This window comes from Calliopsis andreniformis, chromosome 1 (genome assembly GCF_051401765.1).
Source record: "Calliopsis andreniformis isolate RMS-2024a chromosome 1, iyCalAndr_principal, whole genome shotgun sequence".
NCBI classification, from domain to species: domain Eukaryota; kingdom Metazoa; phylum Arthropoda; class Insecta; order Hymenoptera; family Andrenidae; genus Calliopsis; species Calliopsis andreniformis.
In genome coordinates, this window is record NC_135062.1 from 8671652 (window position 1) to 8694533 (window position 22882).

At 38.4% G+C, this 22882-nt stretch overlaps 2 protein-coding genes across 2 annotated transcripts in view; one reads left to right on the plus strand and one right to left on the minus strand.

Moving 5' to 3' along the window:
• LOC143177551 (uncharacterized) overlaps nucleotides 1–22882 on the minus strand; it is a 422101-nt gene that overhangs the window by 20176 nt on the left and 379043 nt on the right. Inside the window, exon 4 of the mRNA XM_076375538.1 lies at nucleotides 7593–7932. Coding sequence (XP_076231653.1) covers nucleotides 7593–7932 — 340 coding nt within the window. The remainder of the gene's footprint in view (nucleotides 1–7592; nucleotides 7933–22882) is intronic.
• On the plus strand, nucleotides 2827–3464 carry LOC143177555 (uncharacterized). The gene is made up of 2 exons (XM_076375551.1): nucleotides 2827–2943; nucleotides 3082–3464. The coding sequence occupies exons 1-2, from the start codon at nucleotides 2859–2861 to the stop codon at nucleotides 3222–3224; spliced, it is 228 nt and encodes a 75-aa protein (XP_076231666.1). The 5' UTR covers nucleotides 2827–2858; the 3' UTR covers nucleotides 3225–3464.

A 22882-nucleotide genomic window follows, 5' to 3' on the forward strand; every position in this document is an offset into this window, starting at 1 on the left:
GGAATGACTAGCGATTTTCCGTAACGGGTTTTCAGATTTCGGAGCGACTCGTAATTGGCCCTCATTAGGGCGTTAGAGTGATACTTTCGTTGACTGTGAATATTTTATGTGACGATATAAGCATCATACGTCATACGAAGGACTGTTCCAGAAAGTTGAAAAAGGGTTAATAATACTTTTGATAGAATAGAAATACCTATTGTCGCTTCAATTATAAGATGAATGTATTCAATTCTATATTTAATTATGAGATATGTATGCCACTAATATAAATCTTTTTGAAATACTAGTGACATCTAGATGTGACACCTATAATATAGTATTCTGAAAAGATATTTTCTGAATGTCCTAAATTTAACGTGGCCAGAGTAAAATAGTAAATCCTTTACTTCTGGCTACAATGTATGTGAGGTGCTCGAAAAGAGGTGTCAGAAAGTTTAAGAGATAATTTACATGCTAAACAGGGCGAAAATTAAGTGAAATGTGTCTGGTTTAGGACTTGATTCATTCTACTGACAACTTGAGCGATCAGGTCAGTCACAGTGAAGTCAGTAGAATAAGTCCTAAGTCAGACACACTTCATACGAATTTCAAGCGTCTTCTCTAAACGTGGAGAATGGCTTCTTAAAATTTGTGACGCTTGTTAATGAACACCCTGTATAAGTTTATTCCCTAAAAGGTACTAAATTACTTGACAAATTGTAAAAACATATTTTATTATTATATTTCAGATTCTTTTTAAAATAGCTACGAAAGGCAATCATAATAATAATGTTAATTTTAAATCAGATCTTCTTTATTAGTGGTAAGTACGTATATTATTTCTCTCCTAGCAATGCCTGTGAACATATTATCTATGTTATTTATATTTTATTACCTATGCCTACTTACTATCATGATTGTAATGTACACAAAGCTAACGCATCGGTAATTTACCTCATAATGTTTCCACTTTCTGAGAACATTTTATTCCACGTTCTATTATAATCTTCAAATATAATGAGCCTTTTTTTATTGCCCCCTCTTCGTATACGCAGAAGACTATATCAAACGAAGAATAGGTTCCACTTTAATGAACCACTCGAATATAAACATAGAAATTACGATCTTATAATTAATATTCTAATATTAGCTACCTGGCACGATATTGAGGAAACATAATTCATTTTTTCACTTGCTCGGCAATTTAGACCCAATTTGAAATTTCGCAATCACATCCTTGCATTTAATTACCTAATTATATCGAACGATTAATTTCTAGAGATCTATACTTGAAACTGCTATCTTTCATGTTTCTTGTTGTGCGTTAAATACGGTCCATAAATCGCGGACTTCTTCATCGAGTCCCGCTCCCATTTTCAGTCCACTCTATTCATGAATACTCATGAATCGTTTTGTTCGGTATAATATAATAGATAATACCCCGTGACCAACGCGATAAACGTTGATATTCCATTATCGTTTACAATCGCAGAGCAAGATTTACGTGCGAGTTCATTATAATTTTTAAGGAGTCAGGCCCGAAGAAACAGCGTTTGTTCAGAAAAACTGCCGCGGTTTCCGTTCCTTCAAATGATATTGCTTCCGTCGAGTCGGTACGGGAAACACCGCTGAGACTTTTCTGAATTTTACGAGCCGGAACAGGTGTTCCTCCGTGTAAAACGATACATAAGGATAAAACTCATTGTCTTTGATTGCAACTGAATACTCCTACCCCATCCATGGATCAGATATCGTTGGACTGATACTATAGATAGTGAAATAGTATCGTCGCGTCGGTCTGCTAGACATGTGCAGAAATGAACTCTGACAGTGTTTCAGTCTGAAATTGCTGAACTATAATATAAATCTGAACTGTACATGTTAATCAGTACTAATCTAGGTAAACTCAATTTCGCCAGTGATCTTCAATTTGTCACACGTGAGAAATTCATTAACTCATAATTAAAATTGCAAGTTAACACTGGTGTAAGATTTATAGAATGAACTTTGTTTCACAATGTTTCTATCAAAAATTGCAACATGTAGGAGAATAATAAACATCTTTGTAAAACGTGGCATGGTCGTGTAAGAGGTTCAAGTTGACTTACATGAAGTTCTCAGGTTTAGTAAGACTTGTCTTCTTTTGTATGCAAATTTGGTAACAGAATAGACAATCTTTTCGGTTTGAGTAGAACCTAGACTCTGAAAAAGAGTTCTCCTAGATCTTTTCCGCTACGATATGGTGAGATTGTGAGACTATTTTATTCTAAACTATGATTAAAAATCTCTTTGTAAGAACTTGAGGATCTAATTAAAACTATGAAAGAGTTTTTGAGTGAGATTGGTATAAAATCCAAGATTGAATGAGTGAACCTATGCAAATGAAATCTTGTGATGTAAGGTAGAGAAGATTATCGACACAAAACGATAAAGAAATGAAGCCCCTTCGGGGTTGGTCGTAATTAGCTCTAAGATACATGGTGTTAAATGAATATTTTAATGGCAGTCCTTTTTCTCGCTATTTTAATTGCTACGTAAACCATAATATAACACATTGATGACTAACAAGACTCAACTACTATCATATTCATTATATCTTCTTGGTATACATGTTTTCTTGCACAAGAAATATAAATTCATTATTAGATTTTCAAACAAACATAACTTTAAAAGAAATTTTCCACACTTATGCGCCTGATTACGAAGTGCTTCAGATATTTGCTGACATCGTAAAGATCAAAGTTCAAACTAATTGAACACAAACAAAATATGGAAGATTATAAATTTTTTGGAATTGAAAACGAGAATATGTTCACGTATATAAAGTCCATCAATTCGTTTTATCTTCAGTAGAGAGATTCTAACGCGTAAGAAACATGTCGCTGAAATTCTTTGCTTTTATCTTTGTGATCGTCATGATGGCCTTATTCATTCGTGCCGATAGTACAACTCTGCCACCAGGTGAGGAAAATTTTAGCAGTAATTTGAATTATAATATTTTTCGTAAATTTGCATATTAACGTGTTACTTATTTGTCTCTTAACTATGATATAAATTCCCATTCAAAATTAACTGTGTGATAATTTATTCGATATAAAGCACGACTGTGTGTGGATGGCAAAAGGTATTATGATGGATGCAACTGGTGTCAATGTTATCTTGGAAGCGTCGCCTGTACTCTTCGTTTTTGTCCATCGACAGATATTTTACCAGCTTCGGAAGACTTCTGGGTACACGCCTAAGCACCTTGGTATTGTTTCTGGATTTTACAATGTTTAGTACCTACTAGTTTTGAGAAAACCTAGTTGCTATGTCATAAATATTGTATTACAAATCTTATCTTACTAAATATTTTTACCTCAGTAAAATTACTTTTTACTTAAGCAAGTATTCGTACAGTTATCTAAAACTTGTTTTATATTAATTTAATTTCTGTGTCACTCTTACGAATTCGTCTATTAAAAGCAATTTTGGGAAGCCTTTCTAGGTGTGTAATTTTACTTTACCTATTTATTTGTATTATTTTATCCTAAACTATGATCAAAAATCCCTTTTACGGATAATAATTTGTCATAGATGTCAAATGAGACTCTAAACTTTATAAAATACTCAATAATTTCACTACACATCTCCTTAGAAATATTATACAACGTCTTAAACATTATCATGGCGGAACTGGGGTCACCTGATTTACTTTAATATTACAATCTAATATGTAATTAATAATTTTCTACCACAAAAAGTTTCAATTTAATTTCCTAAAAAATTTATTTTTCTTATCTATGCTACTCTTATAATAAATCAACGATATAGTTGACAGGGTACTGGAGGTGTTAATAATAATTTTCCATTAATCATTGTACCTTAGGACATTGTGACACAATAACGACCGAAATGTAACAGCGTAATAACTCTCAACTGGCATAATAGGTCCACAGTAAACAAAGTCGTAGATAGCAGAATTTTCTATAATTTCGCGGCGAGCATAGTTCACACGGTCCAATGACGGGACGTTCGTCCACTGCCAGAAAATTTACGCTACCGTACGTGTTTGCACTCCGCAAAGGGAAAATCGCGTTTCAGCTAGACTGGATAAAATAGCACCAGGCACCGCTGACGCTCTGTCGGGCTATATTTCATCGGCACGAAGCCTGGTACTCGTACGCTTCGTGCCGTAAACCAGACCCGCAGCTCGCTGTTTAAACTGGCATAAATCCGCTTCTACTCCACGATAATCCGACTCGCTCCTATCTCGATCTGCGCCCTTGGAAGAACGTTCATCCCTTCACGGGATTTTCCGATCTCCGCTTTCTTACCGAACAAGAGAGTTTACGAATCGATTCTGTGAATACGTGGGCTTTTCATCCTCTTCGAAGGAATAATGGCGAGTGACTGAGAATATGTTCCCAGGGAAATGGTAATAAATTTTGAATGAGCGCTAAAGGTGGTCTCCACGTATGTTTGTTTTCATGGAGTAAGGTGTTCGTTCAGAAGTGAACCCATGTAGCACAGATATGTCGCAAAAATGTCTTCAAGATTTCCAGAAAATCCTAAAAATGTCCATCAAATGACATTCACAAGACGTTTTAAGGACGTCAAGATTACGTCTATAAGACATTCAGTCAAAAAGTAGATGTCTTTAAGACATTCAAAAGCGCAAGTCTTTCAGACGTCTTATGGGCGTAAATTTCGAAAGTTTTTAAGATGTACGCTTAATTAAATAAAACTAATAAACATAAAAATAAAATTACTAGACATAAAACAGACATCTTCAAGACGTCATGTGCTATTAGGAAGTAATAATCATAGTATTGAAATGAATTTATGAATCAGGAAGATTGAATTATTTATACAGTTTATTGGGAATTATTGTTAGAGCTTGTATAGAGTTCTTACTAACTTCATGTAGATACATACAATATGTATGTTTTCAATCGTTTTGAAAAGTGACTCTACATTCTAAAATTGAATTTGAAGCTTTGTTTCTGAGATATTAAGTATTAAAAATACACTTAAAACGTTTACCAAATGTGTCTGGCTCGGAGACTTGCTCTACTAACATGATTGCTTTTAATCTGATAAAACCAAGCTGACAGTAGAATAAGTCCTCAAGTCAGACATTTCACACTAGGTGCAGACATTTCATTCTAGATACACGCAAAATTGTTTACATTCTGCTGCATAGTCCTCCCATGAAAGCATTGACTACCCTATATTTCTAAATAAATTCAGATTAACGAATTTCTGAATTTTAACCGAGAACGAGTTTATCAATTTCCTATAGATCTTCAATTTATTCCTGCATGTAGAATCACCCCCATTCCGCTTGTATCGCCAGTTCTGGGACACCCTGTATCAGCAGTATGCAATGCAGTCGTCCCTGATAAGTAGCTCGTCGAAAGAATTCCAAACTCCTTCAGCGCTGAAGCTCGAGCCGTGCCATGTACGAAAGTATTGTCGAATGGATCATTGTTTCGGAATGAAAGTCGTAAGTGCGTGATTCGCTGGAAAGTCGAGGAAGGAACTGGAAAGTACATTTGTCGTGAAGTATTGCTGCAAGCTCGCGGCAGTTCCTCTGCAGGGGGGCCCTACATGCGGGTACCGATGTACATCGGTGCGTGTGCACGTGCTGCGTATTCCATCGTGTGTGGAAGTCGTGAGCGTCGAGACGGAAACGCACAACTGGCCAGAGATTTATGTGAAACGTGAAGTATAACTATCGGTTAACGGCATTAAGACACGGGAGGGGCAGGTCACGATGTACGACAGGTCACGTGGCTATCGTGACGATTCTACGGTACGCGTGATCTACCTGTGTGAACAGTGAGGCTGTAGTTTTACAAGCTTCGAGCTAATATTGACATCAGAGGCTTGAGATTCAAGGAAATTTAGAAAGTGATGTATGCTTCAATCAGGAAAAGTAAAGAAGAAATAGGACTCAGTTATAGGCAACCTGGATGTACAGGGTGTTTCATATGGAATGCAGCAAATGTTGCCAGAATATTTAGAAAGTCATTCTGAGCAAAATATTTTATACAAATAAATTACTTTTTTAAAGGATATATCTAGTTACCTAATTAGAAAACAATTTCGAAGTCTTGAATCTTAATAATATATCACGAACTTATGATATATTCTCTCATTGCTTCATTTTTTAAGGGTGAAACTTTATTTAACAATATTCTCTTTCTACGAAAAATATGATACAATTTTAAACCTAATTTCTGTTAAAAGGTCTCTTCTGACTTTTTGCCTTTCTTCTACGCAACTAAACTCGAATTAAATATTCTCTCCCAATCATAGAATCATCTCAAGTACACAAACACGGATTCAAACCAATATTCATGCATTCCCAGTGACATGTAATCTTGAATAGAGTCATCGACAACGAAGGAATAATCAGGTGGGAATGTCCAAGATAAAAGGGACCGTTATGCCATCGTCTATCACCGCGGCGCGAGTGGAAAAGAAAACAGGTTGCGATTATTTCGCTGGCAGATCTAGACAGTCTGCCGGCACACGTTCGAAAGAAATCGTGACGCGTCGTACGAAATGAGGTTTGTTAGCGTGCACCAGGTGTCACGAGATTACTATGTTTTCTCTAACGCCAGCCTCGGTGGTTTCCGCGACGCGATCGCGACAATGGAAAAGACATTCGCGGCCGCACGAGAGCAAATTAAACGAGATTTACAGCGGGAGCACGATCCCGTCCTATTAACCCTGGACGTGCTTATACTCGTACATTCGATGAAATATAGCAACACGTAACCATCGACGTCGTGAGCCAGCGGCCGTGATATTCTGTTGTTTCGGACCGATAGTAAACTAATAATAAAGTCAGTCCTCGTGTGCGATCAACTTGATGGCAGAGAACGAGAAGCATTCACTGTCAGGTGTCGATTGAAGATTCATTTACTCTGAAGTGAGTGTTTAGTTTAGAGTATGTTTCATTTTTCATGAGTTTTAATGGTTGTCCTAATTGGAGTTACTTAAATAATTATTTGCCTAGATTAATTTATATTAGACGGTGAAATTGGCTGGACTGAGTGTCAGAGATGTCAATCAGTTCACTAAAGTATATTAAGTATTAATACAGACAACACATTTCCATTTCATGATGAGTGAATAAGTTAATATTTCTATTTTGTTGTGTAAAGTTAAAAAACGAATTAAAGAATTAAAATTTTGTATAGATTGGTTCTCGATTCGCCAGTGTGTCTTGAATTATTAACAATCGTAAATGATGGAGCGAAAACAGTAGCTAATACGTCTTGAATTATCAATAGTTACTGCTCTAATACTGCGTTCTGTAATAAGAACGAAGTGAAGTCAGTAGCCAGTCAATAAAATAATTACTAAAATACAGTTTGTCTCATTTTATTAATGCTTTACCATAGTGCCAATCTGACACTCGAGGAACACATTGAGTTGCAAAAATGAGGGTTAATTAAGTATTAAAAAAGACTTCTAGTATAATTTATTTCACCCCACTGTACAGGATTCAGGGTCAACCACAGCAGTTTGTGCACCCCTGTCCTCACCTGCCGTGAGAGCCCCTAAAATCGATGGAGTTTCTCGATAGTCGCGGTGGATTCAATAAAAGTACTTACAGGGAGGTTTCCTTTATCCTTTGCAAGGCGAGGAGGGCCGCCGAGGAGGAAACGAAGACAGGATCGAGCGGTTCCATCACGCAGACCGACACGTCCCTCTCTCTGTCCCTCTCTCTCTCCCTTTCCCTGTCCCTCTGCCTCTCCCTGTCGCGATCTCGTTCCTTTTCCCTCGGCTCCCTTTCCCTGATCCCTGACTCTCTTTCCTGCTGCCGTTCCCTGCGCTCGTTCTCCGTACTCCTCTCTCGCACCCTCTCGCGCTCCCGTTCCCTGTGTCTCTCCCGATCTCGCTCGTGATCTCTCTCCCACGCTGTTTCGCCTAGCGTCGGCAAAGTCGGCGACACTGGAAAAAAAAGCACATAAATGGAATATCAATTAGTCAGCCCAGTAGGATATTAAGGTAGTTCTTAGCCAACTATGCTGGTCGAATGGGAGTTCGTTACTAAACGATGAATACAAAAGTTGTGGGATATAATGTATAGTATCGTGTATAAGTATTTAGATACTTTCATGTTATTGAAAGTTTATGAAATATCTACATCTTTTTATTTATATTGTTATTAAATGTTATTCTTATCAGCAGTTGTAAACGTTATAGAATCATCTAAGATGAGGATTGTAGCTAAAATTGTATTATAGAATTTTGCTTGTTGTGTTTCAATGTATGTCCTGATTATCTACATTCTTTGTTATTCTCTATTCTATTATTATGTGTATGTATTAATTATGAGAGCTGCAGGATTGGTGATACAACTCAAATTGTGACTTAATGAGTGTCTAACGTAATTTAGAAAATTAGACGTCTGCATAAAGGTGTTTTAGTTTGGAATTTTAACTTAAGGCTCTCCATGCCTCGAATGTGTCTGACTAGCGCTGGCAGTAGAATATTCGTTGAGTCAGACACATCTTTTGCGGTTTCAAACTTACTTTGAGTAACGAATATTCATTCTTTCAATAAATATCTCTCTAAATTTTCGAATGTAAACTCTCTAAGATTCTGAATACTACGAATCATCGATCAAGTAAATCAATTCTGTATTTTACGTAAAGGTTTCTTATAATCTAAATTAGTTTTACTAAAAATTTGAACAAAATCTTGAATTTCGACGTTAAACTAAGAACTACCTTAAGCATCGTTGTCGCGTTTTATCTCACGTTTATTTCGTAATTTCCTATCGAACAGTGCCAGGTGAATGCACACGCGTGTAAATTCAACGCGTCGAGGTACTGGGCTTTATAAAATGCGCTCGTTAAACTGTTACATTAATTGCTATATTTTAGCAATTAGGCGATTGCATAATAGGTTATTGCACAATTACGTAACCACCATCGTTGTCCAGGTGAATATAAAATTGTCGATGCTTGAAGTATTCAGAGTTTGATGGTTTGGTTGAAAGAAATAATATACGATACAGTCGTAATCAACGTATATTATTTATGCTATGCAACATTGTCGTAAATCTTCTGTTATGAATTGAACAATTTGCTAAGCAAAGGGTACAGCTGATGGTTTCGGAGGTTCGAGGAAATTATATTCAAAGTTCAGTTATTTCACAGGAGGTCGAATCATATGTGGAAAAGATACATATGTACTAGTTACGAGTAGAAACTTATTTGTTACGATTTCCATTCTCATAATTGTAAAGTTTTTTCATTCTCAGTGTGTGAAGAATATGATTTCTACCTGCTTATTACGAAATAGGACAGTTATAATGCTGCAAGCTATTTCCTGAGAACTGTGAGATATAGAACGAGGATTTCATATTTCAAATGTATTGCACCTATAGAGTGTTCAGTAACAGGTGTCAGAAATTTGAAACAGTGATCCTACATATTACTATAAGACGAAAACTAAGAATAACAAAATTACGATCATGGCTTTATTTCTGAGTTACTAATGCGCGAAGACTGTGTCTGGCTTTGGACTTATTCTACTGTCGGCGTCGGCGTACATTCGTCAGGTTATACGCAGCAATATCAGTGAAATGGGTCTTCAAGTCAGACACGTTTCACGTATACTAATAACTTCAAAACGAAGTTTCAAATGTAATTTCGACATTCTTGATTTTCTTCTTATTTTGGAGTACCTATAGAATCACTTGTTAAAATTTCTAACACTCTTTATCGAACACCTTATGTACATGCACATCGTTTTTTCAGTCAATATTCAAACATTTATTCATGATTAGTTTCAAAGCTAATTTAAAAAAAGAAAGAATATACAAAGTGAAGTAAGTACTTGTCGATGACCTACGACCCTCCATGACACGGTGATTGCGCACAGTGTTTCGCTGCCTTTCCTCTGATCCACGACAAGCATGGCAAATGTCCGTTACATTACTGTTACTAATTAATATGCGGAAACGATCAATAGCTTCACAACCAATCGATTCTGCGGTAGTGCTAGATAAAGCGTGGAGCTTAGAGTACTAACATAACTTTTGACCGTGCTCGGTTTCATCCTCACGCGTCTCTCATTTGGTTATCGACGTCGCCGCTTGGATTGCCTTGTAATCGATGTAAAATTGTAATTTTCAGGCTTACCCTCGTTACGTGGTAAAGCCTCGTCCGTTGGTGAATGGTCGTAATTAGTGCTATGTAATTTCGAGTACGTGAAATTGCTGTCGTATCGTTGCTTGTAATTTATTCCGACTCGTGGAAAAGGGGAAAAAAGTCCTCAAATCGTGTGGGGTAGTTCAATACCTTGAAGCATTGGTGAGTATCCCACACGCGAGATTTTAGAACTGAATCAATCTTTTAATTTTCTTTCTTTTTGGATTTTGTCCTCAAACGATAGAAAAAAAATGAAAGGTAAAAGACAAGTATTATGTAAGGAAAGGGGATGCATTTTCTTCAGACGTTTTGTCTGAAATTTATGACAAAAATAAGGAAATAAATATAGTAGTATTATCTTCAGGAAATCCTTTTTTCTGAGGTTTAGTATGTGAAAAGGTTGTTTTTAATATCCTGTTAAAATTTTAAAATTTTAATATAATCTAGTGAATTTTTCTGTATATCGGTAGCGATATTGGAAAATCACTTCAAGTTTTCCCTGACATTATTCTGATTCGCAAAAGGCATACCTCTATGACTTTATTTTGTCTATAGAGGTGCGGTCATGCTTCACCATCGATCGACAGTCAGCGACCAAATTTCAAACATAGAAATGACTAGAGAAATATATACTAAACTAAAATAACTGTGTGAACTCTGCCTTATTATCGATTCAACAAAATTACCAAATCAGTCAAAAAACCGCATTGTCTAAACTAGCTCTAAGACATCAACGAACAACTTCAGTTCAACAGTCTTTCATTTAAAACAAATGTAAAAGAAACTTCTTTTTCCCTCGATCCAAATCACCCTTTCCTCTCGAATCCCTCCCCTAATACGTCTTCCCCGACATTCCCTTCTCCAGCTATCCAGGATAACAAGTACCACCCGACCAATCCATCTTCCTCCAGAAAGGATCAGCCTCGATCCCAGCGGACAGAGATTAGTAGCCATTTTCATTTCGCGGCAAAGCACGTTACGTCAACTTTCAAGTACGCACGGTTCGCCGTTCCTCTTTCCTCCGCAGGGAACCGAGAGACACGCGCGCCATGGAAAATAACGGGATTAAGAGGTAATCGATTTCGGGCGACCATTCGTGGCAGCGCTGGCGGAACAACGCTGAATATTGCGTAACGCCGCGCACGCACGCGAGTCCCTCGGTTCCTCGTGAATCAACCGGAGCGCCGAGATTTATGCAAACGGCTGTCGTGGCCTGGCGCACGCCAGCGGATAGAAACTCGCTCGGCCGAAGATGCATGACTAGAAAACGTGCGCGCGTTGTTTCGCGGGTTTGATGGATCACCCAGGGGATTGATTTTTCATTCAGCCAAAGCCTCGCGTTTCCGCCACCTGACCTTCGGGACCCGAAACCTCGTAAATAGTTGACTGACACCGCACGCACGCCTCGCTTTCCCCGTCGAACCGATCACGCCCCTGCCTCCCCAGAAAGAGGCCCGCTCTCATATCGAAGCTGATCACTGTAATCGCGCAACACTCGAGGCGTCCCTCGAAAGTTCCGCGGCGGCAAGATACGAGTAATAACGATAATCAGGACGCGTCGCGTTCCTGGAACCGTTTTCCCTTGGAATCCGATGAAAATTTCAATGTAGGAGTCCGCGCGATACAGATACGCATCTTGGGACCGCGGTGCTCCCTTATCGCAGCGGAAATCTCGGAGGCTGGCCGATCGTCCAATCGTATCGGGGAGTCATTATGAATACAGTCGGTGGTTCGGGACGCGTTCTAACCTGGCGGTATTATTAAGCGTAATTTCTGTGCGTCCGCTGTGCGGCCTCGCTTAATTAGCCTCTGCGTCGGACACTTTTCCTTCTACCAACGACCTCTCTGCGAGCTCTTTCTGTCGAGAGCTCTGGACGTCTCGTTAGGGCTGTTAACTGAAACCTGTAGTTCTAGTTGAGGCCTATGATCCTCGCTATCTAATGGACCACGAAGTCGTCAGAATGGTGGAACGCTCTGACAGCACTAGGCTAACTCTTTGACCTCTGCATGGGTTGCCTCCTCGCTTTTCCTCGCTCGCGGTCCTTATGGTACTGTGGATCTTCCTTGCGAGTGGGAGTGAAAAGATTGATGCTTAGGAGCTTGTGGTCTTTTGAGATATGGCTGTTCAGTGGGGAAGGTGTTCTTATGGTGAAGAAATTGGTGATGAGGTTGATTCAGTTCTTAGCATGGTTTAAGTACCTTTTTCTTAAAAGTTTTTATCATTTTTATCATTTTCAGTATTTTTCTCGTTCTGATATAGACATCTTGATATACTTACACTGGTATAAGATATACTGGTATACGATATGAATATTTTTGGTTTTTTAAATTTTTTATTAATGGATTGTCAGAAACCTGCGATAATTTCTTTTTTCATGGCCTTCTATGATATATTATAACGTTATTATTAATGAATATTTCTGCATTCCAGAGCCAAAGTGTATTCAGTCACATAGAAAACAAATGGACCTAATACATTCTGACTTTGAGGTCCAGATTTAAATTTCAAAAAGCATGCACCATTCTCTCAAATGTATTAAGTAAACATGTGAATTTTAAAAAAGCTTTACCCTTATAGATTCTGAAGCAAAAATTTTTAAGTAACATTCTGTCTTGGCGGTCTAAACTAGAAAGGTCTTTTTATATTCTCCTCTAATTTCTATTACCTCGATTATTTCTACAATTATTCATATACATATGTATGTTATACATATGTGAGGTAATATTTTTAGAAATCTCAAATATATGTAGAATTCATTCTTACATTCAAGGTATTCGTTGTTGGCCCATAATTCACTATAATTAAGTTGGGGTGCAATAAGTGGTGCTTAAAATAATATTTTCCCTCTAAGTAAGCCTTCTTCAGGTTACTCAAGTTACTTGAATTGAAGTTGCTTAAATAGAAGTGATTTGAGAAGTGTTATTTTATTTGACTTGAAACATTCCTTCAAGTTTCTATTTCGCTAGATTGAAATTTACTGACGTTTCATATTACCTTCTCTTCTATAATTTTCCTGGCTTCTTTAAATTCAACAATTTTCAATTCTTCACTCGTGGCGCCCCTCTCGATGCAAAGCGTTTCCCCGAAGAGAAAACGGTGCTCTTCTTCCATCGTCGCCTCGCCCACGCGAGTTTAACATCGGGCATTACCAGTAATAATGCGTTCTTACCGCGTTTCATCTTCCTATTCGCTTCACCTTCCTCCCCGCCTCCTCTTGTGTTGCTCGTTTGCTCCTTCGCTTCCTCCCCGGCGACCACGAACTCCTTTCTCCCGCGTACACGTACAGACACTCTCATGGCCCGGCGGACGCACAGTCAGGGGGTAATTGATAATGTTAAACGGCGAGGTTAATCTGCCGATTTATGGGCAGAGTTTGTATCGTGGATTTTTCGGATCTGCCAAATTGAGGGATAATAGGCGGACATTAGTGCCTTGCTGCCAGCAATCGAACAGCCAGGCGGTATAAGTAGACGTCCAGGGGTTATCTCGTGTGTCCAGTCGTGAATAAAACCTACTTGATTAATCTCTTGGTAGGGAATCTGAGGCCTGAATGGGAAGACGAAATAAATGTAGCTGTTTAATTTGTAATTTCCCTTATGGCTAGGTTCACTGGTATCTTTCAACATCATTGAGCGCTGGAATGAGGAACTCTGAACTATCTCTCATACCTCATAGCAGTAAAAATAATTATCCGTGTTTTCTAATGGTGCGTTTATAGCAAGGGAACGATGCTCGTTCTTCTACCACTTCACGAAAATTTAATTCATGAAATTGATAAATGAATGAAAGAATGCTCGTGTTTTTCGAATTTTGTGGAAGTGGAGGAAGAACGAGTATTCACTCACTTGGTCTAAAGGCACCATAAGAGGTAAAGTATAAAATTCGTGAGAGGAAATTAGTTCACATATTGAGGTAATTTACTTTGTCGAAACAGGCTACTACAAGAAATCTCTATCAGGTCTCTATAAGAATTAGGGTCACATTAATTTTGTACATATTCTGTAACAATATTTTTTAATGGATATCTCCGTGTCCATAAACTGGCCATGGGTAGTTATGGGCAAAAACTAATATACTACTTAATTCTGCATCATCTAACATAACTTCCTCCCATAACTCAGAAACAGCTTATTATTTCCGACTCCAGCAATAAAGAATAATTGATCGCTTTCCAAAGAAAATTTCCACAGCCTTTTCCTCAGCGCTGTAAGTTCGAGCAAGAAGTTAATCAGTGCTAGAAAATCAACCTCGTCGACTCGATACATTACAAAATAAGCAATGTAACAATTGCCCCATCAAACTGCCCCAACGCCTGACTTAAGACTATCAAACGCACAATCAGTAGGAAGCACCGCGTAATTATTTACAACCACTCGAAACTCCGAAGACAGCAGTACAATGGCTACTCGATTGATAGTTATTAACTGCTCGTGCCGATTAATCAGCATTAATTACGATGGAAAAAGTCGGCATTGAAACGATAACCTGGCGGTTAGTTCGGCACGATCGAATGATGAATCGTGCTCATTCGCGGTAAGCTGTCGTGCAGCATCATCGATTATCATACATTGTATGATCAGCCCGTGCGTTCTGCCTGGGCTTGAACGAGGAGAAATATGCACAAACACTCCCACTCTCCCTCTGGGTCATGTGCGTGTGGACGAGGCTAGGTGGGTGGACATGCCACCCGCATCGCGGAACTCGTTAGACGCCAGTTTTCAATTAAATTTCCGGCTTCAGCCGGCGAAATGAAGATTAGCCGATGACCCGTCTTGTACCAATTAATCGTAGATTACGATTTTTCATTCGCCATGCCACCGCCGCTTGAGAATTTATCGATGCTGCCTCGCGAGAGCAGGACCGTGTCAGGTGCGATTATAATACGCTTGGGATTATTTAACGTGCTCGCGGATTCCGCGCAGATATTATGTTCTATGGGGTTGGACAGATTCATTCTGCGATAATAACGCATAATACCTTGGATGGTTGCTGTTTGAATATGCATTAGGTGCATTCTTCGAGATAAATGATGTTGAGTTAGTAGAGTTAATCTGATATATGAAATGTGCCTGGATTATATGGCCAATATTCACTTGTTATGTGTGAATGTTACCTGGATAACTGCTTTAACACGTCTACTGCTGCCTGAGAGATAATTTGTAATTATCTCGCTTTTCTGAAAATTACGTGGCTGTCAACGTGTTAACTACACTGAAAAGAATTTTTTATCAGACATGTTTTCGTTTAGAAATGATTAATTAATTCATTCTATTTATAATTTCCTCACTTTTTTTTAGATAGAGTAATTGTTTATCAAATTTTCTAATATTGAAGTACTCACTAAATATCTCAGTATGCAAATATTCTAATATTTAATTGTCCAGTTTAACTCCCATGTTCCAATTTGAGCGTTTTAGTCTTTTTTCCTTTGAATTTCAGATTAGATGTTCTAGCTTGCTTTCTCAAGAATAATCCTATGTGTGGACTTGTAAACTGTAACTATAACCAAACACTTAATGTAATTTATATTTTGTTATTTTATGGAGCTATTAATACTAAAATTTCATGACAAATAAACTTATCTTGTCGAATGGCAAGTCTGTGAGAAGTTTTAGGATATTTCTTCTTGACTAAACCTAACACTTTGGGTTTGATGATTGAAATCCATATAATGAATATTAGAAATGAATATGTTTTCATTTTATTTCGTGGGAAATAGAAGTAAAATCTTTATAGCCCATTTCACTCGAAATGTGTCACAGAATACGATATTGCAACATAAACGGAACGCATAATAAAACCGTGCAACCCGAAGATAAGCGACGATCTCTTTGCCAAGCGTTACATTAACGCGTCTTTATCATAATTAATCGCCGCTTGGTGCACGCTAATTGACAAAGGCACGATTATACTTCGCCGTGGTGAAAGTAACACGGAAACGAAGTTGTGCATATCAATTCGTACGTTCCACTCGAATCCTTAGCGAACCTTATATCGATTAATTTCAAAAGCTTGAAATAGGTACATAAAATCTCATTTCATAGTATGATAAATTCAGAATTTTTATCCACGCTCGTCACAAGAATAGTTCATTAAACTACATATGCATATTAATTTCACAATGTACATTCTTTACACATCTCAAAAATACTTTACAACTGGGAAACGCTCAAGCAGAAACGAGTATTATTCATAAGACACAGTTATATGCACAGTAAATCTTGCAATTTTAGCATGTGTGCTCAAATTAGCCCAAATGCCAGTAGAAATGTTCCAAATGGAAACAGACTGAAACAGATATCCTAAAATGATACCTAAAGCACTAAGAGACACGTATATTCTTCATTCAATGGACACCATAGGCATTAAATCATTTACCTAACTTTCGTCCCAAATTCAAAAAACCCATTAAGAAGCCTTCGCTGAACACGTGGCTCCTTAATAGAAGAACGTCCTGAAAAATTCAGCAGGTAGTCAATCATCGCGCAAAAACAGGGCCGTCAAATTCGGAGGCATCTTAAAGGACGGTATTACCTCTCGTCAGGTCGTAAAGGCCTGTTAAACGGCCCCGTCGAAGATAGGGAGAGTGCAAGAGTTAACCATTTCGCGGTCGAACCGCCCGAGGCTCGCCTCGAATTGTTCCACCCACGCCGTGATTCCCTTACGAGCTGGGCGATGGCAGGGCGCGGAGGAACGAGGCGAGAAGGCCGATTCGAAGAGGCGAGAAACGAGATAGGGGGTCCTCTGTAATTACAGAGGGCCGCGAGAGTTTCGGGTAACGGATCGGGCCCGTTTGCGACGAGGCAAGGTTTACGGGCTCTGGCCTTCTGTCCTGATAGCTTCGGGGCTGCAAATGAATTATGCGGTTACGATCGAGTGGTCGAAAGCCGAGGTAACGTCTCACTCGGACCACCGATTCGCGGATGTTCCCTATGATTACCGAACCTGGTAGAACCAGGAGTGAGACTTTCCACGTCCTTACATCGCGGTTCCGTAATCGGATACTCGTGAATTGGTACATTTTATGGCCCCTCGGCTCCGTTCCTGCGATATCTGTGGGCTCTGAACGCGAGTGGAGCCGGGGCTGTGTATCAACTCTGCCTCCGATTTTTATACCCCCTCGTTACAATGTTACTTTATGCTCCGGGGAAGCGGAGATCGCTGCTCTGATGGGTGCTGTTTCGATGAGGGTGGGGACTGATATTCACTAGATGTTCGTACGTGGAGCCAGAAATTAATATTTTATGTTGATGATGTGTAGGTATGCATGCGAGAATTTTACAGTTTTTCGAATATCTATTAAGATTTTTCATGTATGAATTAGAAATTGTATTTAGTAATTGTAGTAATTGTAGATTCTTGATGAAATACTCACTCTCTGTTCTTGAAGAGTGTAACATTGAGCTTAAAGATTAGTTGTTAAAGATACAGTGTGTTCAAGCTGAAGCAGGTCACGTAGGTACCTACTTTGTTTTTCATAACATGAAGTTTTAAACACATAAAAGAATAATCCTATACAAAAGATTGTTCTTCCACGATATTTCTCCTTCGAAACCATTCAAATTATTACATAAGCCATTCTCGTGTCATTAAAAACAAAGTAGATATTTAAGTGGCCTGCTTCAACGTGGACACTCTGTATATCTAAAATACATCAGAAATATGTCTGACTTGAGGACTTATTCTACTGCCAGCGTGTATTAACTACATCGATCAGGCGCAGTGATATGTCAGTAGAATCAGACTTCAAATCAGACACACTTCACACATCTTTTCAACAAGTAATAACTTGGAAGCAAAACTTCAGATGGAAATTTATCATTTTTAATTTTCTTCTTATTTTCACATACAGAAACTTCTGAGTTCATCAAATATACATGTACACAAGTATTCCATCCAACTCGAACACCTTAACCCTTATGCTTTTTATTTAAACTTTCGGATGATTCTCGAAAAGCATCAATTTTAGACGAAAAAAGGTCTTTAATTTTCATATTAGTATGCATGTTAGTGTATATATCATTATAAAAATAAGAACGCATCAACTAAAGTCGAAATAATCAGCGTAAGGGTGAAACATCTCATTTGTATTTTACAATAGAAAAAATATTTTAAACAGAAATCGGCTACTTTAAAAGGGTACACAATTTAATGTTATTTAGAATCTCCAAAGAAAAAATTCTTAAATAATCATTTCCCAACAGCCTACAGGACAAAATTCCTTAAAACAAAACCCAAAAAAAAAGCATTCAATCAAATCAGACGTAACGATAAGAGTAAAATGAGAGAAGCCAGAGGCACAGTGCTGTCGTTCAGCGAGACGCTCATCTGCGAGAGATCACAGGTGAAGGTGCATCTCGAGAGGGACGCATCGTGCATGTGCATCGAGCGACTCGAGAGAGGTGCAGCGGCTGCACACGGCGCGATCAGGGCAACCTGCGCCTTGGCTCGTCTATCACGACCGGATAGATTTATCGAGTATCGGCACTTTCGCGTCCCGCCTGGCCTCGACAATTTATACACCTTTGCCAGGCTGAAGCGGAGCCGCTGGACAGATCCGCGACGAACGTCTAGGCCAGATGACGAGGAAGATGCATCGTCGGCCGTGGCGTGAATGCTCCACAGCTAACGATCATTTTCACCTAACGATCGAGGAACCGACGGATCTGCCGATAATGCAATAAAGATCGCGGCCCTCGCTGTCGAGGCTGTCTTCGGTATTCTTTACGCTTCTGCTCGAAATCCAAGTGCAGCACCCGCTGTTCTTCGATGATATTTCTTCGGTTTCCTTTGCGTCGATTTAGTTTACGCGATACTTGATGGGATTGAGAATCGAGGGATCGATTGAAGGGTAGAATGGAGGTGTTGATACATATTCCTCGTGTAAGAGTACCTACTGTGGTTATGAGATACGAAGTGAGTCTCATTTTAAAGGAACTGAGCTAATGACTTGATTGAGGTCTGGAGTCTAGAAGATAAAGTTTACGTTATTTGAAGCAGATTGGAGAAAAGGAACTTACTCCTTGAAAAATGGAATTATAGTATGATACAAGTGCATAATACAATGAATGAAAATTGCTTTATGAAATGTGTACTAAGGTTCTTATTCTTTTTTTTTCTTTAATGTAAAGGAGGATAAAGAAAACGCTTTCACAAAGTAGGAACGAGTGATTCTACCTCGTTTGTAAAAAATTAATTATTGAAAATGTGAAAATTTCTATAGATGGAGTTTGACTGAAGACTAGAAGTACTATAGGGTAATCCTGGAATCATCATTTCTGGATCAGTTCTAGATCCTGAATTGACTGATTCTAGATCAGTATATTTAGATACCTTCTGAGTGTTGTCTGCATTTATTCTCAATATTGTTAGTACTGTAAGTGCTGCCAATATCCATTAGAGAGTTTCCAGTTAAACTAATCATCCTGTAATCTTCTCACTGAAGCATACACAATTTCTAATAATTAATTCCTTTAATAAGTTTTCGTTTGTTCTTCCTTACACCTAAAAGAAGAATTAAAAAGAAAACCTCAAGGCATACTTCATAGAGTCTCCTTGCTCGAATCACACTTACAAGGCCACTCATAGGTAACACCATTTCTCCAAAAGTAAAATTCTTGTATTTGAAATTTATTTTTACTCTGACCATTTACCCACAATTCTTCTACAATCCTTCAGTCTCCATATTCTCTTCAAATTTTCCAAGAACAAGACATCTCAATTCCCATCAATCCTATCACCCCAGAACAAACCAGTTCCTCAGAAACTCATTCAACGCCTTCGAAGACCAGAACCCTCAGAAAAGGTACCTCCAACCGCGTTGAATCACTTCATTCGAAGTGACCCTCCCACTGTCAGCGCGCAGCCTCTCGATATCGACACAATAGCGTGATCAGCGTGACACGCGACAACCGTTCGATGGCAGCTAGCGCCGATCCGCGTGGAAAGGTCAGGCTGCGACGTCGGCCGTCTCTGTCGAGTATTGTCGCAGGTGTTTAACCTTCGCGGGAACGGGCTCAGGTGTGCTTCACCTGCGAGCCGACGCGCACGCGCTCGTACGCGATCTTCACCCAGCCGGTCGATAAATTCCGAATTTTTCCGTTTCCTTTTCCTCCTGCGCTTCCAAGCGACTTAAACCGCCATCCTGCGGGATCGCCCTTTTTCCTCTTCTTTTCCACGCTGGTTCGCCTCCGCTTTTTCCACCAGACAGAGGCTGCCCGCGCCGCGGAGCCGCGAGACGCGCGGGAAAAGGACGGCGATTACAAGGATAATAAATTAACGCACACGACCTTATCGAGCCGTATAATTCATCACGGGCTTACGTGCCAGCCCGACGAGGCGTACGTGTACTCTAGCCACGGACCTCTCCTGTGATCCTGGTTTTGCACATTAACCTCGTAAAACTCTAACGGCGTTCGACCTCTACACCTGTAGAGCGATCTGGCCCCGCGAGCGCGATGTGAAAGTTCGGAGAGCACGGAAGAGACGGGGCAGACGGGACGAAAAAGTGCGCTCGTTAACCGAGAGAGCGTTATCGTACGGGGCTCGTTAACGATGAACCCCCGACCCGAATCCACGGGAACCTTTTTTTCCCCTGGGATTAGAAGACGTCAGACGGAGTCGCGGTGCGCCTTGTCGAACAGATTACTCGAGATTCCAGATTTCATGAACACGCCACGACACGGGTAGATCGTCGTGTTCACCTTTTAGGTATAGATCGCGGCCCTTTCTGCCTGTGGATGGGTATATCTGATCTTCGAGGTGGTGAATTATTTCGGTTTAAACGAAGGGGAAGCGGAGCCTTAGATTCCTGTTGCGCGAGTGGAGAGTTGCAGCTAGCGCGGAGTTAAATGGTGTTTGGAGGTTTCATTGCTCTTCGTGTGTGGGAAGTTTAACGGGGAGGATAACTTGATTGATATTTATAATTGAACTCATATTGATACCAAGGGTACTCATCTATTCAATTTCCGAAGTTACTTTTTTGGAATAAAGTTTTGAGTGAAAGTGAGAGAAAGAGTGAGTATTTTACAGGTGTTTGCTATTTTAAATATTCAGTTTTTTTCTTTTAGGCAGAAGTAACCCTTTTCAAGTTCTTTCTGTCTTTATTATTAGTTCATAACATGAAATTTGATATTTCTTTTGTCTTGCATGTAAGTAGAGCATTTTATCCCTTGACTTTGATTGTTGTTTGTCATATACTACTAACAGACATATTTTTCACGACTGTTTTTCATCCTTTAAAACATACCTATTTCTGCTAAATTCAAAAGTAGAATATTGTTTTTTAATATTTATTTATTTGATAATTCCTTACTTAAACAGCCTTTTGTGTATTTACTATACATTTAAAAATTCTAACATTGTAGGTAATTTAGCTGAAAGCTATTAGACTGAGTAGGTACTGTAGTCTGATCTAGCATTACATTTTCTCTTTATATGCTAGTATTAGTATTAAATTTTCACGATGAATAAATTTGTTTTGACCGACGTGGAGAAAGTTGTACTGTAATGAGGAAATTCGTCTTCCATGGATAACAGGTTAATTTAGAAAGCTATACTATGTACTCGTTATAAGCTCGTGCCTTGAAGCCACCAACGAAGTTATGATGTAAAGGATATATTTGTAAAATCAGTATACACGATCTCATCGACTTCTCAGTCATTAGCCAGAAAATTCTACGTACAGGATAATATATTAGTGATATCACCGATAATTTATTATAGTAATATTATAATAAAAAAGACAACGAAAAAAAATCATATATTAACAAAGAATAAAATAGTAAAAAAGTATTGTGTGATACAGCATAGTAATTTTCTTATAAAAATATTTGTTTTTGCATAACATACCGCCTTGCTCATTACGTAAAATATAGGTAGGTATTTTATCTATCTTTCTAGGGTTAATATATCGAATATATTATATAATAAAGTTACAATTAACCCTTACGATACCACAGTAGACCCTTTAGGGTCACCCAGGAACTTCAACACGATCGAATTCAAGTTTAAAAATTTTCAAATTCTCAAATTCCCAACTGAACAAATTTTTAAATATTCAAATATTTAATTATTTAATACAAACTTCTTTCATTGTCTACGTATGTGGAACCTATCCCCCAAAAATGTCTCCCATGTTTGGAAACGTCCTGTACATTTCATTTAATTTCAGTAAATAATCAACAATAAAAAAATTCTTACTAAAATCGCAACATCTTGTAAGCAGTAAACAATAAAAAAATTCTTACTAAACTCACAACGTCTGCTGAGCAATAAATAATAAATAATTCTTACTAAGATCATAACGTCTTGTAAGCAATAAACAATACAAAAATTCTCACTAAAGCCACAATGTTTGGAAAACAATAAAAAAATTCTGACTAAAATCACAAAGTCTTGTAAGCAATAAGCAATAAAAAAATTCTTACTAAACTCACAACGTCTGCTAAGCAATAAATAATAAAGAATTCTTACTAAAATCATAATGCCTTGTAAGTAACAAACAATACAAAAATTCTTCCTAAAGCCACAATGTTTTGTAAAGAATAAAAAAATTCTGACTAAAGTCACAACGTCTTCTAAGCAGTATACAATAAAAAAATTCTTACTAAACTCACAACGTCTGCTGAGCAATAAATATTAAAGAATTCTTACTAAGATCATAACGTCTTGTAAGTAATAAACAGTATAAAAATTCTTCCTAAAGCCACAATGTTTAGTAAAGAATAAAAAAATTCTG